Here is a 16555-nt window from a genome sequence, read left to right as displayed (position 1 = left end):
GAGCAGAGGGAGAAGAGAAGAAAGACGAGGAAAGATCCTTGGGGGTAATGCATGAGTAATAGGCACAGCCTGGAAAATCCAGCAAGGGAGACTGAGAAGGAGCAGACAGATGGCAGGAGAAGAAAGAAGAACTAGGAAAGAGACACTGGTAGTTTGGAGCCCCCTTTTCCCCCACAATTAATCCATACCTTTTACTTGATTATCTGCATACAAGTCATATTTGGTTGTCATGTATGCATGATGGAGAGTAAGACCAATGTAGTGTTTATCTTTGTTTTTCCAGCACCTAGCACCATATCTTGTGCACAGTGGGTGCTTAGATTTTGTGTTGAATTGAATCAAACAAATGGTCAATTCATCCATAATGTCCTAGAGTTTCTGTACCTTTTCTTTTGACCATCTGTCCTGCATCATCCTGCCCATTGAACTGTGCCATTCTACCATAGTTATGCCCTCTTGGTGGGGGAAGATTTAACCCTCTCAGCTTTGGAACTCCCAAAGGCCTGTGCTGCCCTGATGAGTGAGTATATCACACACTCCACTATATCTCTGTAGTCCCAGGCATACTTCACATTCCACCTCAGAGACAGCAAGGTGACACAATGGACAGAGCACCAGACCTGGAGACAGGAAGACCTAAGATGAAATCTAGCCTCAGAAACTTACTAATTCTGTGACCCTGGCCAAATCACCTAACCTCTGTTTGCTTGTTTCTTCAACTACAGAATGGAGACTATACTAGCTCACAGGGCTGTCATGAGGATAAAATATTTGTCAAGTACTTAACATACCACCTGACACATAGAAGGCATTTCCTCCCACCACTTCTTTGACATTCAGCTTTTCTGATGCTTCACCATCCTGGCAAGTGGACCTTGCCATACACCCCATTCAGGTAGACACATACCTTCCTTCCTCCCTCCCACCCATTATAATAACATTATTTCATTACTATTAGAAAGAGCATGTCAATCAAGTCCTCTATGGCTGTGTTCACCATTGATGTGACTTTCCAAACCAAAACACCCATGTCAGGTCACCATTCTCCTATCTGTATTATCTTCCCCTGCTGGAATTTAAACCCCTTGAAGACAGACACTTTTATTTTTAAAAAGTTTCACCTTTATATTCGTATTTCCAGCACTCTCAGCACAGTGCTCGGCAAACCATAATTACTTAATAAATGTTTTTGTCACCATTCGTTTCATCTTACTGACCTTGCCAAAGGTCAAATGCTTAACTCTACCAACAGGTTTTGCTGTTACTTCAGCCTCTTGGGATCTCAGACCCCAGAAGCAACCTTGGTACTGGCACAGTCTCGTCTTTTGGTTCACATAAGCTTAGGTTCTAATTTGAACTTCACCGTTACCTTTCTCCCAGGCCAGGATTAGGCTTGCCCTATCCTCACACTTGCCTACTCATCAGTACTCCCCAGATCTGGCCTAGGTAGTGAAGGACAGTGTTTTGAATATAACTTTCTAAGTCCACATATTTTTAATTGCCCCCTCCCACATTCTTCTTTCCCCGGTCCAAAAGTCCATATTGATCTGAATATAAGCTACATTTCCCCCCTAAATATGACTTGTATAAAAGTTCAGTATAGTAAATAGTCAACATCATTTGTTTGGTATGTTTATGTATCTTGCTCCCCCCCAAAAAAACCCAATAATCTCATTTTAGCTTATATTCAATCTAATTTTGGTATTTTGCAGTAAGTATTTTTGCACAGAGGCTCAAAACCTTCAGTGGACAGTAACACATAGGGATATAATTTTCAAAGCAATGTAGACGCAAAAGAGCAGCTTGCGACGTCCAATTGTGTTCCCAAATCTAGGCAAATCAAGGTTATATCATCCCCTCGCCTCTGAAGTATACTTTGACTACAGCTGAGTTTATGTATCAACATAATTCAGTTTCTACCTTCCCTCCCCAAGGACAGCTCAGTAACTGTCTAGTAACATAATATTGTTATGATAGTGAGTCCCTGGAGTTCTGTGGTCTGGTCAGCCTAGATAGGCAGGATGCCCAGGAAGTGAATTCTGGCTGGTATTTTTACACACCAAGTGGTCAGTTATTGATAATCCTTCCTACACCTATCTCCACAATTCTCTGAAATTGAAAGACATGCTCGTGACCTCACTACCACATGAGTATGTACAACAAGGCCCACACTATCACACTTCCTGAGGACTCAGAAGCCCAGACATCAGCAGACTTATTGTGCCAGGGAGAGGTTTATGTGTTGAGGAAAAGAACTTACCTGGAAGCCCAGAACAGGAAAACAGGAAACCAGACTATAATGGGCTAATGGACAAAAGCAGTTTTCCTTTTCCAGCTCTCAGTTTTCTCATCCATATAAGGAAGAAGTTGGTCTAAGTGATTTCTAAGTCCCTTTCTAACTGACCTTCCACATTTTATGTTGTAAGGCCTCTTACAGACATTCTGGACACCAAAGCACCTTCTAGTCCTGACAGTCTACCAGTCTTCTTTCCAAGGGACTTTCTGATTCTGACATTCTATGACCCTGTGAGAAAAATACATAGAGAAAAGAGACTGGTTTATTTGCTTTTCACTTTGAAAATTTTATTGATTTTCTCCCTTTCTCCCTCAATTGTACATGGTTGTCACTAGATTTACCCTTGGCTGACTTGTCCTGCTGTCTTTTCATGTCTCTCCTCTTCCCTCCCACCAAAAAAGCTGGAGTTATTTCCTCCCTGCTACAGTCTTTCCCCCTCCACCCATCCATCCAGCACACTTCAAAAGCCTTGCTTAATAAATGACCATACAAATGAACATACAACTGGGGGAAGTTTTAAAAAATGTTTTAATAAATAAATGATTATTGACTGACTATCCCATAATTCCTCTGTCGGTTCCCTCTTGTTAATTTAAGTCTAGCTGGTTCAGTCTGGTGGTCACAGCCCCTTTCTTCAGTTATGTCCACCTTGCATGTACACAGTTTCAGGGCCCCTCCAATCCAACTAGGCCAATGCTAGTTCTTACTGTCTCAGATAAGTTCTTGCCCTCTGCCCTCCGGTCCCATCATTGCTTCACATCATTTGTCATGTTCTCCTCCTCTGCCAAGCTTCAAATCCACTTCTGACCATACTTCGAAATCCAGCTTCCTCTTCCAGGGAGCCTTTCCATACTCCTTACCTTGGTATTCAAAGCTCTCTGGGATTCTTACCCCTATTGTTCCAACCTTATCTCCAACGTGAGCCACTTACTCTACCCAAACAAGTCCGCAGACCTTTCTACTGCCTTCCTGACGCCCACCTTGATTGCTTCTCCACCTGGATCCTTTCTGCTTCTCCAAGTCCTCAAAATCCTTCAGGGCCCAATTGCTCCTCCCAGGCCTTAATGATCACCATCCTCTCTGATCTCCCATGATAATCATGTAAGGAATACATCCACTGTGGACAGTGTTTCTACAGGGAAGCAGACTGAGATCATTTCCAGTTGGCCTTATGGATGGCCCATTCCAGATTATTTGCATAGTGAATGTGAGAAATACATGCTCATCGCTAGGATTATGGAGCATGAATAAGGGAGATGGGTCAGAAATGGTGCCTGGTGAGAGTTAATGAAGGGTAAGGCAGGTAGTGCAGTGGTATTCAGGAAGACCTGATTTTGAACTCAAACACTTATTATCTGTATGATCTTTAGTAAATCACTTAAGCTTTCTTTCATCCTGAATTTCCCCATCTGTAAAATGGGGATAATTATGTAGTGTCTACTTCACAAGAGTTGTGGTAAGGATCAAATGCAAATGCACTTAGAAAACCTTAACATGCTATATAAATGCTAACTATTATTATTTTTAATATCTGGGGCATATTATATACTCTCTCTGCACCCCAGTTTCTTTCTCTGTAAATTGGGGACAATAATAGTCTCTGGGTCATGAGATTTACATACCTGTATAATGATAATTCACCAATAGAGGGTGCTGAGAATATCAACCCACAATGGTTTGCCATTCTTCTGCTATCCTGGGTATCTGGGCTCTGCCTAAATTCAAATGTCTGTGTCCAAAGGTGTGTCTGTCCACCCAACCAATCAGTTCCGGAGCTCACCCAGTTATTCCATGTCAACTTTTTCATCTGCTTCACTAAATTACCTTTGCCAAGATCATCATTTTTAAAAATTTTATTGATATCTTTTTTACATCTCCTTAATTTCCAAATACATCCTTCCCCTCCCATACTCAAGGAGCCATCCCTTGAACAAAAAATAAAAAGAGAAAAAAAGCAATTTCATAAAACTAACTAATATATCTACTATGCCTGACAGTGCATACAATTGTGTGTTCTACACTCATAGTTTGTCACCTCTCCAAGGAAAGGAGAGGGATGCATCTTCTCATGCTTCAAGATCCTTACAGCCCTTTTAGAAGGCACTTATAAAAGAGGTGTTACCATACCCCACCTCAATAATTACAGGGGCTCAAATTGAATCCACTAACCAGAGATATGAACTAGGCATGAACAAGGCCTAAACATCCCTATTTAACCAATCAATCACTGAATGATAATGAACTAAATACAAATAAACTGATTAAATAAGCGGATGAGGAGTAAAAGTCATTGGATGAAGTGGGATGCTGTTTAAGAAGTATATTAGGATTGGCTGTGAACACTCAGTCACGTTCTAGGGGCCTGTATAATAATGTAAGCTAGTTTGGAATTAGTGGGCACTTTCAAGAGCGGCACAGCCCAGATGGAGAGCAATTCCAAACAAGGCCTTAAGAGGGAATTACTGAGGGAAACCAGAGAGGGAAAAGAGCTTCTTTCCTCCCTGTTGACCTTGTGGACTTTGAAAGGTTAGAGGATTTCGACTTCAAAATGTACCCTGGACATGAATTCAGACTAGTTAATAGCAACACCAGAGCCAAGGAGAAACTAGATGTTAAAGAAAGGCTACAAGGAGCCAGGATAGCTCCATGAGGAGAAATGGATTTCCAGGAACTATGAGTTATCCCCTTTCCTACATATGCTTTAAGCTTGAACCCACTTTCCCCTAGACTCCATATATACTGGTGGGAGAATGAGCTCCAATTTGGGCACTGATTTTTTTTTTTTTACCAACTGTTGTTATTAAATCATTTTCATAAATACCCATTTTGAAAAACTAAGTCTGAATGGCTAATTGATATTAATTGATAATCAATGGAGGAAGCACCCTAGTGAGGGCTGATGAGCTATATAGTACTAAAGAATCACCCCCAACCCTTCTGGGTTATCCCAAGAAAACTGAAGGGTGAAATAGGTAGCCACCCTCTGAGGATTTAGCTTGCCAATGAGAATGGGGGTTTGGGATAGTAGCCCCAGAACCTGTGCTACACATTTAACCAGACAGGCAAAAAAAAAGGATAAATAATAAATATAGTCATCATAGCAAACCACCCATCTCGCATATCCCAGGCCATCACTAACCTTTAGCCCCCTTTTCCCAACCTCCCAAGAAGCAGGAAGGGCAAAAGTTTGAAAAGTCAATTCTCAGTGGTATCCAGAGGGAAAACAACAATGATTAACTCACGAAGAACTGCCATCGCTTAGACTTTACTTATAAATACAGACTGTACATGATGAATGTAGGAAATGTAGGGTGCTTTTGGAGGCTGTCATGGCCCCTAACTTCCCAAGACTTGAGATCAGCTGCATGCATCCATTGATATCTTCATCCCATTAGAGTTAGAACTGAGGAAAGTTAGGCTAAAGAAAGGACGCATTGCCTTTTTATCAAAGTATTCCAATAGCAAGTGGCATGAAGGGATGCGGGAGCTGGTTTGTTTGTTTTTTCTATCATTGTCCCAAACCTTGGGGTTCTTCCTTTCAGATTTCCCATACCCACATAATCTTCTATAGATGGAAGCTACATGGACATGGTCTAAGTTTATCTGCTTTCATTACAGCTGACCAGGATAATGTAATCTGAGAATGAGAGGACCTCGGCTCAAACCCTAGTCTGATACTTACTATCTCTGTGACCTTGGGCAAGTCACTTTACTTCCCTGGGCATCAGTTTCCTCCATATATAAAATGAGAAGGTTGAGCTTCATGGTTCATAGGTTACTTCTAGCTCTATGATCTTCTGATAGCCCTTATCTCCTAAAGACCGATAAAATTGTTTACTAATCTCCAGGCTGAAGTGATTCTTTCCTGAATGTTCATTTGGGAGAATTGACTTAGATTCACTTTTCCCATAACCCAAAGGGACACTTTTGTGTCCCTTCTCTTTCCTAGGTGACAGTCAATGGGAATTCATGTTAATGTTAACCTTGAAAAATAGGGAAAGTTAACCTCTTGGTATGTCTATATATGCAATGAATCCCAAGCCAAGTAGAACATATTCAGACTCTCTGGTTTGGATGATCCAGATCATGGCTTCCTTTCATTGGTACAGGTCATTGAAAGAGAAGCATAGCAACCTGTTAGTGACTAATATTCCGTAATATTGCTCCTCAGAAACCTCTAAAGGACAATGGAGCAAGGTGGGAACATCCTCTGACTGACAGAGGTCATGGGGATTGGACATAGGGTTGTCTTTTGCTTATAATAGGCTGCCAGGTCCCGTTATACACAAACCTGAGCCTCCAGGTTGGGTTGGATTCACCCAAGAAAGAGATCAATCCATAATTCCTTCAAATGGGGTCATTTAAATTTATCCCCCAGAAGGGACTAGACCTTTACCTTGGAATCCAAAGGCCTCATTTTACAGAGGAAAAACCTGAGGCCCTAAGAGGTTAAGGGAATTGTCCAAGGCCATGCAGCTAGTAAATAAGAAGGGCCTAGGTCTTCTGAAGACATTATCAGAGCTTCTTAATCTTTTTTTTGTCCCAAGGATTCTTAATAGCATTCTTAAATAAATAAAAGAAAATACATTGGATTACAAAGAAAGCAAATTGTGCTGAAATATTGCTATCGGTATAAACGATAGCCTCATAGCCTCTCAGACCCCTGCACTCTTCCATATTGGTCCTGCTAAGCAGAAGAATGGGCCAGATAGGGGACAGCGAGGACCCAGACCAAGAAGAGCGTCAGGGCCTTGAGTAACAAGAGTCAGAACAGGGTTTAGCAACATGGACAACCCAGAGACTAGAGGGAGCAACTGGTAGACCTAAGGCCAAAGGATCAGCCAAAGAGAATAGAAGAGCAGAAGAGAAAGAGAAAGAAGGGTCTACAGGAAGGAGCTCGGGAGCAGCAGCATCTACCTTTCTACTCTACCAACCTTGAAGGAGTGAAAACCCCCACAGGACACCTGCCAACCCTGCTTCCTCCATCCCCTTCCCGGTACGTGAAAAGGCTTGTGGGAGGGGGATGTAGTCAAGGTCAGGAATGAAACCTGCACAGTTCCTTTCCTACCCCTTGCTCAGTACCTTAAAAACAAGGAATTCATTTGTTTGTCATAATTTATATCCCCAGTGTGCCTTGATCCCAGTAGGTGCTTTATAAAGGTGGAATTGCATTGAACAATTAGCTCAGGAAAGAAGAGGCATGGCCTAAAGTAACAAGCAAGACCCCTGACTCCAGGTTAGGAGGCAGGGATTTCCTGAAACTTTGATCCATTTTACTAAGAATTTAATGCTATGTACCCAGGCATAAAGAAGGTCTATCAGGCTGAACTCATTTAAATTAGTTTTGGCTAAGTTCTGGCACTTTGGGTACAAAAGAAAGAGGAGAAGGGAGTTGGGTCCAGGACCCAATCCATTCATCTGGATGGATTACAGGAGTGGGGAGGGGTCCACATACGCCACTCTAGGAAAAAGTAGGGAGGTGAGGGAATGTTTATAGGTGCTTCCTACCACCTGGCAGAAACCTATGGCTCCTGGAGAGATGAATAAACTTTGATGGCCTCCTGGTGTCTGAACCCACTGCCACTTAAAAATTGACATCATTACACAGGAGTCATCTGTGCTGGCTAGGCAGGGGTACCTGGATGTTGGTGAGCCCCAGGAAGGGGCCTGTTCTAGACACACTAGGGAATCACTGACCCACACTGGTCATTGGGCCCTGCAGCTCTCCAGCAGGTGCCAAGGCCTGGGGCATCTCAGTGCCACTCAGGGTACAGTATTCACTATTGCCAGGGGAGCAGCTCTCCAGGGTCTGGCCCTCTTGCTTCAGGGAAATGAGAGGGCATCTCATAACTAATGAACTAGCCTGGTTGGCTCCAGGGAAGTCTAGATGGCCCTGAGCATCACTCCTGTCACCATCCCTGTCTATCATCACCCCAGGCAGCCGCCACATCTCCAGTTCTTCAACACTGAGGTACTTAGACTCTGGTTCCCTCTGGGTTGCCTCCTCAGGAGGTCCTCTGGTCTTGCAAGGATCTTCCTCTTCCATGGCATCTACCCTCTTGGGCTTCATCGGGAAGCAGGTGAGTTGAGAAACCGACTCCTGGAATATGAGCCCCAAGAGTTCATCTCTGGTAAAGACCCTCCTCTCCACGGCCCCCTGCCTTCTGAGCTGGGCTCCCAGGAGATCAGATCTGGCCCACGTCTGAAACACAAGCAAGAACATCTGAATGGAGGGGCGAGGTTCCTCTGGGCCAGACTGGATCATGCACCAATTAGTCACACAAATGCTCAACCATGTTCTAAGGCTCCACAAAGCTGATATTCACTCATTCATTTGAACACACACTGCACATGGGAATTCCTACTTCCAAGCTTTTGCTAATGTCCTTCCTTTGCTGTGGAGTATTCTCCCTCTCCACTCCTGATTAGTGAAATCCTTCAAGCACTGATCCCAATACTGCTTCTCTTCCCTGACCATCCCTCCAACCCCACCAGCCAAGAAATGTCCTCTCTTCTGGACTCTGAGTATTTCTTTTAATCAATCATCTCTCTACTTGAAACTGTGCTAATGATTGGGGATATAAAGACAAAATGAAATAGTTCCTGCCTTCAGGAAGTTTACATACTACAAAGGGAGACAATGTGTACATGGGAAAGTATATGCGAAATAAATATAAGGGGAGAGGGGGGAGAGGTGGGAGCATTAGTGGGCAAAATCAGAACAGATTTCATGTAGAAGGTACTTCTTGAGCTGAGTCTTGAAGGAAATAAAGATTTCTTATCTGGCACTGATTGTACAATGCTGAGTGTTGCTGGTTATGACTCACCACCCATATATCACAATCACTACACTGTGGTAGATCCTTAATGGTAAAGACAATGGCTTAATCTTCTCTGATGCCCCTGCACGCACGCACACACTCATACAGGCCCACCTACACACCCAAGACACTTATTAAAGATGAGGAAGATAGTGTTAGAAGGCAATTTTTGTGAGAAAAAAAAAGATTTAGGGGCCTCAATGCAAGGGGAGGACAGGGTTAATGTGAAAAAAGCGTGATGTGGCCCCCAAGAAGCTAGTAGGAAAAGAAAAGAGACTTGTAGGATCTTAGCCTGTGTTAAAAGAAGTATAGTGTCTAGAATGAAAAGATGATAGTCATCCTCTCTCCTGTCCTGGTCAGACCGTATCTAAAGTGTTCCTGTTCAGTTTCTCCCTTGTCAACCTGGAGGAAGGCAATGACAATACTGAGATCTGAAACTATATCATGTGGGAAATTGAAGAACTAAGAAAGAAGCCTAGTAGGAAGACAGTTTATGTGGGGGAGAAGGTCTGGGGGCCTCTGGGAAAGAGGGAGATAAACTCACTATGAATACGCTTTGTAATAGGAAGTAGAAGGAGGGGGTTTTTGGAGGCACTCAGAGGGCGGGATGCCCTGACATTGAAAATGGGGCTCTCCTGTGGAAAAATGTTGGGTCCCACATCTCTGAGCCCTAAAGTCCAGTGGGTTGCCTTAAGAGATAGTGAGTTCCCTGTCACTAGAAGTCTTCAAACAGAGGCTGAATAATGCCTTGTCAGGAATGTTGTAGGGAGAGGTGATTCTTAGTCAGGCATGGGTTGGACTAACTAAATAACCTCTGAGATCCTTTCCAACTCAAAACCTCTGCATGATATCCAGGTGCTGTCTTTAAGTATTTGGGGGGGTTGTCATGTGGGAAAAACAATCAGACTTGCTGTGTTTGGCCCTAGAGGGCAGGTCTAGAGGGTACTAAGTTGCCAAGGCAGAGTTTAGCTCAATATGAGGAAAACCCTCCTAACAGGGCTTGCCAAAAGTACAATGGGTTGCATCAGGAGGTGGTGTTTCCCATCATCGGAAGTCTTCTATTAGAGAATGGATTGCCTCATGTTGGCAATGTTATAGAGGGAATTTCTACTAAGGTACCAGTTGGACCAGACAGCTTTCAGAGATTCCTTCAGAGGTCCCTTCCAACTCTGAGATTCTTTGGGGTCTGAGAAGACTTACTAAATGTCTCATTAAATTTGGTTTGGACCTTTCCTATGTTCTGATCTGTATTACAGTTAGTTATGTATGTCTTATTTTCTCCTTTAGACTGTAAGGTTGCTGAGAGCAGTACTTCTTTGCATCCTTCCCCTCTCTCCCACACACTGCTAAGGACACAGCCTTCCTCCTACAGAAAGTGACACTCGAGCACCATACCAAATGACGATCAGAACTGTAACGTACAGTTTGAGCTTATGCTCCCACTCCCAATAAAAGCCCTTCTTCCCTGGGAAGACTGAGAAAGAGAAGATGGTGATCTACTGACTTTGGTCTCTCTCTCTGGCTAGGGACTACAAATGATTTAGTGGCAAGAAGGGTGAGGAGACCAGATCTGGAGAAGGAGTTTGGATCTATCTGTGACAAGGAGAAAACAGGACCACACTGGGTTGGGAGGATCCCCCAGGAAGAAAGGGAGTACAGGGCACTCTGCAAAGGGAGAATTGTAGCTCAGATGAGATACTGAGCTGCTGCTCCATTAGTCATTCTCCATCCAGCAATGCCAGGTCACTAGGAATGCTGGGAGCTCATCTCTTGCTCACCACCCTCAGCCTTGGTGGTACGTGCCTAGGGCAATGACTTTCAGAAGAGCAGCCTCCGTTTCAGAGCTGGCTCTGCTATTCCTCTACTGACTTGTGGTTTTTGCCCTTTGCAACTTATGTAACCTTGGGAGATAGAGATTGCCAGCGTTATTGCCACCATTTTGTAAAACATAATAAAAACAAGCATTGCTGCCATTTATATGGCATTTTAAGGTTTACAAAGTGCTTTGCATACACAGTAGGATCTCATTTGATCGTCATAAAACCTCTGTAGAGCAGTGTGGTGGAGTGTTGGACCTGGAGCCAAAAAGACCCAAGTTCAATACAGCTTCAGAGACTTTCTAGCTATGTGAACCTGGGCAAGTTACTTAACCTCTGGCAGTTCTGTCATCTGTAAAAAGGGGCTAATAAACCTTCCAGGGTTGTTGCAAGGATCAAATGAGATATTTACAAAATACTTTGTAAACTTTAAAGTGCTCTATGAATTCTAGCTATTATTACTATTGGCATTATTGTCCCCATTTATGGATGAGAAAACAGGATCAGAGAAGTAAGTGACCTGGTTCTAGGGGTATTAACAGACAGGATTGTTCCCTCATGTCTCCTAGTGATCTTTCCATTAACCACCAATAAGGGGGAGAGGCATGAGAGGCCTGTCAGGAACTTCTGGAAACAATGTCTAGACTCTGGGGCATGGGGAGAAGCATGGGTTTCTTAGATTACCTGGAAGTTTCCATTGTGTACAGTGTAGAGGGGCCTGAAGAAAGCTTCAGGTGAGGGTACATTCTGGTAGAAGGTTTTCTTCACTCTGGAGGGCAGCAGAGAAATGGCAAGAGAGATCAGCTAGGGCAAGGGAGGACCAGCAGAAGCAGGGCTGGGATGAGGCACCAAATGAAGGAGTAGAGGCAAGGAATTCTTGAAGAATCTGACAGAAAGGAGCTCAGAGGTTATCTAGTCCAACCCAGGCCTGACCAAGAATCTCTCCTTCCTCCTCCTCCCCCAACCCTGACAAATTATTATCCAGCCTCTATTTGAAGATGTCTAGTAACAGGGAACTCACTACCTCTCCAGGCAGGCGTTCCTGGACACTGGGACTTATATATGTGGGATACCAGGGTCACATAGATAGTAAGGAGCTAGGCAGCATTCAAATCCAGATTCTTTGACTCCTAAACCAGCATTATTTCTATTACACTACACAGTAGAGTCATAATTAGGAGAGGATTCCTGGGACTTTGCACAGGGAGATATGCTTCCTCTCTGTGGCTGACTTACTCCCCTGCCTCTTCCTCCCCACAAATTGCCCCTGTTCAATTGCACAGAACAGGGATTCATTTGGTGGGAGAGGAAAACATACTCTTCCTCAACATCTGAATTCCCAGTTCTTCCTTTGGAACCCTAATCTCCTAAATGATGGATTGTCAAGATCCTCTTCCCCCATGAGTGTCTAGGGTAGGAGGCCTGGGAAAGGGACAAGTGACCATTCTGCTCCCAGTAGGCTCCCAAGGGAGGGGCATGAAGTTCTTGGAGACTATGACTGGGAAAGCTAGACCCAGTCTCCTCTGGAATCCTCTACCTGGGAAACAGCTTGAAAAGGATGTAAGGCAGGCTGATCAGGAAAAAGAAGACGGAGAAAATGATGATTGTGTTGATGGGGCCATCTTGGGGTGGGGAGGAGACACCTGGAAGACACCAAACCATTAATCCATTATCTCTGTCAGGTTATCTTCTGGGAAACCAATCCCTGCCCCCACTTCCCCCATGGTCAGTAAAATGAAGAGATGAATCCAAGTTCTTGTACATAAGAACTAGAGCTTCAGTTGACAAAGGCCAGATATCTTATTATTATAAATAAAGTCATCTTAGCAACCACCACTGAATGTAGTGAAAAGGGTCTTGGACTTGAAATCTAGGGACTTGGTTCAAGCAGAGCCACAACTAGGGCAGGAGAACTGAAGCTTTCCCCCAGAGCACTGAAGGTACTTTCTGAAGTTTATTAATAATAATAGCTAACATTTTATACAGTGCTTACTGTATCATGCTAGCCACTTTACAAACATTATCTCGTTTCACCCTCACAAAAACCCTGGGAGGGAGGTGTTGTTAGTATCCACCTTTTTCAGATGAAGACACAGGGGTGAAATGACATACCCAGGGTCACACAGCTAGGAAGTATCTGAGGCTGGATTTGCATCTTTCTGACTCCAAGCTCAGCACTGGTGCACCACCTAGCCCTGACCCTGCTACTTACCAACCATATGTCTTGAGCAAATCTTATAGCTCCCTTTAGACTCAGTTTTCTCGTCTATAAAATGGGGACAAATAATATATATACATATATATGTAAGCGTATATATAAATTATATATACACACATATATACATGTGTACATATGTATATATACATATATGTGTATATATACACACATACATACGTATGTGAACTATCATTATTATTGAGTTTGTTTTTGTATTTTTATAACTTTGGGCAAATCAACTAAACTTTTAAGCCTCCTGGAGTTCCAGCATCGTCCTAGGCACTTTGGGTAGCAATGAACATAATACAGCTTTTTTCCATCAAGGAATTTTCAGTCTACCTTTGCTATCTGTCTTACAGAATGAAGTGAAACAGCATATTTGGAAAATGCTTTGGAAAGTATAATAGAGAATTAGCAATGACACAGCTAAGTTCCTGATATATGAACATTTGACTTGCTATCATCTCTTAGATTGGTAGAGGGATTGGGAAAGTCATATTTTACCTCCTTTGAAACAGTATTATTTTCAACTATTCCACTTTTCATTGCAAATGGTCATAGAATGTTTCCATTTTATTAAGGATTAAATAGGCCTTTGTAGGTTAGTTAACCCACCATGAATAATGTGTTCAAAAAATGAACTTACTGCCATTCCCCTAAAATATCACCCATCCCTTAATGTCTATATTTGTGTTGAGGGCACTCACAGTATCTCAGGCTTAAAATTAGAGATGTATTTTTGACTCTTCTCTTAACTTTTATAGCCAATTACTTGCCAAAATCTGTCTGTTCTGCTCCCACAATAACTCTTAAATCAGACCCTGTCTTTCTACTCCCACCACAACCATCCCAGTTCAGGCCCTTACTCCCTCCTAGACTATCATAATAATTTCCTAATTGATCTCTCTGCCCTCCAGTCTACTTCTCAACCCAACCCATCTGTCATACTTTTTCAAAGCTAATATGTCACTATGATCATTTCACCCCTCAGCTGAAAAACCCTCATTCCCAACCCTACCAAATGAAAGGTAAATTCCTGGTCCTAGCTCCTGATCAAAGCTCTCCACAATCTGGCTACAACTACCTTTCCAGCCCTGGTCTCCTTCAAACTATAAGCAAGCATTTATTTAAGAACTTTCTTAAGTGACAGGCATTCTACTAGAAGCTACAAGTACATAAATGAAACAATCCTTGCACACAAAGAGATTACATTCTAATGGTGGAGACAACTAGTATGTCATATATATATAAATATATAATATAAACATAAACGTTGCAGGGGAACACTAACGGAAGGTGACCATCAGGATTTATGATCCTTCAGATCAAAGATGATGCTTGACTTACATGATCTCTGTGAGACAGAGGAAAGGAGTTAGTCCATTCCAGGCATGTAACACAGCCAGTACAAATGGGAGATAGGAGGCCATGTGTGAGGAACAAAGAACACCAGTGTGTCTGGACTGTAGAGTGTGGAAAGGGGAGTAAGGTCCAATGAGGTTGGAAAGATAGGTTGGGACCACTTGTTAAGTTTCAAAAGCTATACAGAGGAGTTTATATTTTAACTTAGAGACAATAAGACATCTCTGGAGTTGACTGAGTAGGGAAGTCATTATGTTCATGTTTGTGCTTAAGGAAAATTATTTTGGAAGAAGCTTATAGGTTGGACCAGAGTGAGGAGAGACAAGGCAGAGAAACCAAATAGAAAGCTGTTGCAGTTACCTAGGCAGGAGGCGATGGACACGTGAACTAAGGTGGAAGTTGTGTGAGTAGAGAGAAGAGATCAATTAGGAGATATATTATGGAGGTATATACACCAATATTTGCAACCAATTATGTAAGTGGGGTCAAGGAGGGTGAGGAATGTGGGATGAAGTCCAGGTTACAAACTTGGGAGATTGGAAGGATGGTGGTGGTGCTTGGAGAGAAATAGAGAAGGTTGGAAGAGGGATAGGTGTGGAGGGAAAGATAATGAATTAAGTTGTGGACATATTGAGTTCGAGAGGTAGCCGAGCTATCCAGTTTGCACTGTCTAACAGGCAGTGGGTGATGAGGGGCCCTTGCACTGGCCATCCCCCAGGTCTGGGATGCTCTGTCTCCTCCTACCCACCTCTAAGCATTGAGATTCAGTTCAAATGCCACCTTCTACAGAAGGCCTTTCCTGGTCCCCACAGTCACTCATGCCTTCCCCACTAAGGTTATCTTGTGTCTATTCTGTGTATTTAATATATGATGATTTACATACCTCTTGTCTCTCCCGTTACATTTTTAATGTCTTGAATGCAAAACTGGGTCCTGCTTCTCAAAGTATTACTAGCATTTAAGAAGTTATTTATTGTTGAATTGAATTGATAACACTCTTTCTATGGGGAAAGGAAACAAGGAGTATTTGGAGGGGGTAAAACAAAGGTGAAGGAGAAGGAGAAAGACTATGACAAAAAAAGCAAACATCTTTTTGAGAAAGAAAACTCATTCTAAGTTCTAAACAACCAACTCACCTGTGAACTTTTGGAAAACAGCTGCTTGATAAATTAGAGACTTGCAATGAATTCAACCCAACAAATATTTCTAAAATGCCTACTGCGTGCAATGCACTGTATTAGGCACTAAAGATACAAAAGTGAAAAAAGCCTTGTGCTCAAAGAGCTTAAGACCTAACGGCAAAGATTCAACATGATGGAAAGCACAGTGTGATGGAGGCAAAGAAGTGATCCAAAGTGATCTAGGAAAATTTGGGACGGGAAAGAATCATTTTGGAAGGATTGGGAGGTCAATAGGAGATCAGCAAAGGAGGTGGCAGCTGAGCTGGGTCTTGAAGGAAAGAAAGATCTGAACACACAGAGACCAAAAGGGAGAGTATACCAGGCACATGAGAGAGGCTGCAGGAACACAATGAAGGTGGGATAGCATGAGATGAGATCAAGGAACAGCTGGTAAGAAATAAGAAGTTTTCTAGGGTTGTATCTCAAAGAGATCATAAAAATGGGAAAAGGACCCACATGTACACAAATATTTATAGCAGCTCTCTTTGTGGTGGCCAAGAACTAGAAATCAAGGGGATGCCCATCAATTGCAAAATGGCTGAATAAATTGTGGTATATGAATGTAAAGGAATATTCTTGTGCTATAAAACATGATGAGCAGGTGGACTTCAGAAAAACGTGGAAAGACTTGTATGAACTGATGCTGAGTGAGGGGAGCAGAACCAGGAGAACACTGTACACAGTGACAGCCACAGTGTGTAATGACTGACTTTGATAGACTTAGCTCTTCTCAGCAATGCATGGATCTAAGACAATTCCAAAAGGCTCATGATGGAAAATGCCATCCACATCCAGAGAAAGAATTATAGTCTAAATGGAGATTGAAGCGTACAGTTTGCTCTCTCTCTCTTTTTGTTTTG

At 42.8% G+C, this 16555-nt stretch overlaps 1 protein-coding gene across 2 annotated transcripts in view; it reads right to left on the bottom strand.

Moving 5' to 3' along the window:
- Positions 1-2806: 2806 nt before the first annotated feature.
- POLR3K (RNA polymerase III subunit K) overlaps positions 2807-16555 on the bottom strand; it is an 85350-nt gene continuing 71601 nt past the window's right edge. Inside the window, exons 7-9 of one of the 2 annotated variants that reach the window (XM_072602308.1) lie at positions 12472-12577; positions 11619-11703; positions 2807-8498 (exon numbers count right to left, since the gene is read on the bottom strand). In XM_072602308.1, coding sequence (XP_072458409.1) covers positions 7986-8498; positions 11619-11703; positions 12472-12577 — 704 coding nt within the window. In that variant the 3' untranslated portion in view covers positions 2807-7985. The remainder of the gene's footprint in view (positions 8499-11618; positions 11704-12471; positions 12578-16555) is intronic. The other variant, XM_072602318.1, reaches the window with a different exon arrangement.

The sequence above is a fragment of the Notamacropus eugenii genome, chromosome 1 (assembly GCF_028372415.1).
Source record: "Notamacropus eugenii isolate mMacEug1 chromosome 1, mMacEug1.pri_v2, whole genome shotgun sequence".
Lineage (NCBI taxonomy): Eukaryota > Metazoa > Chordata > Mammalia > Diprotodontia > Macropodidae > Notamacropus > Notamacropus eugenii.
This window is presented reverse-complemented; position numbering and strand designations above follow the sequence as displayed.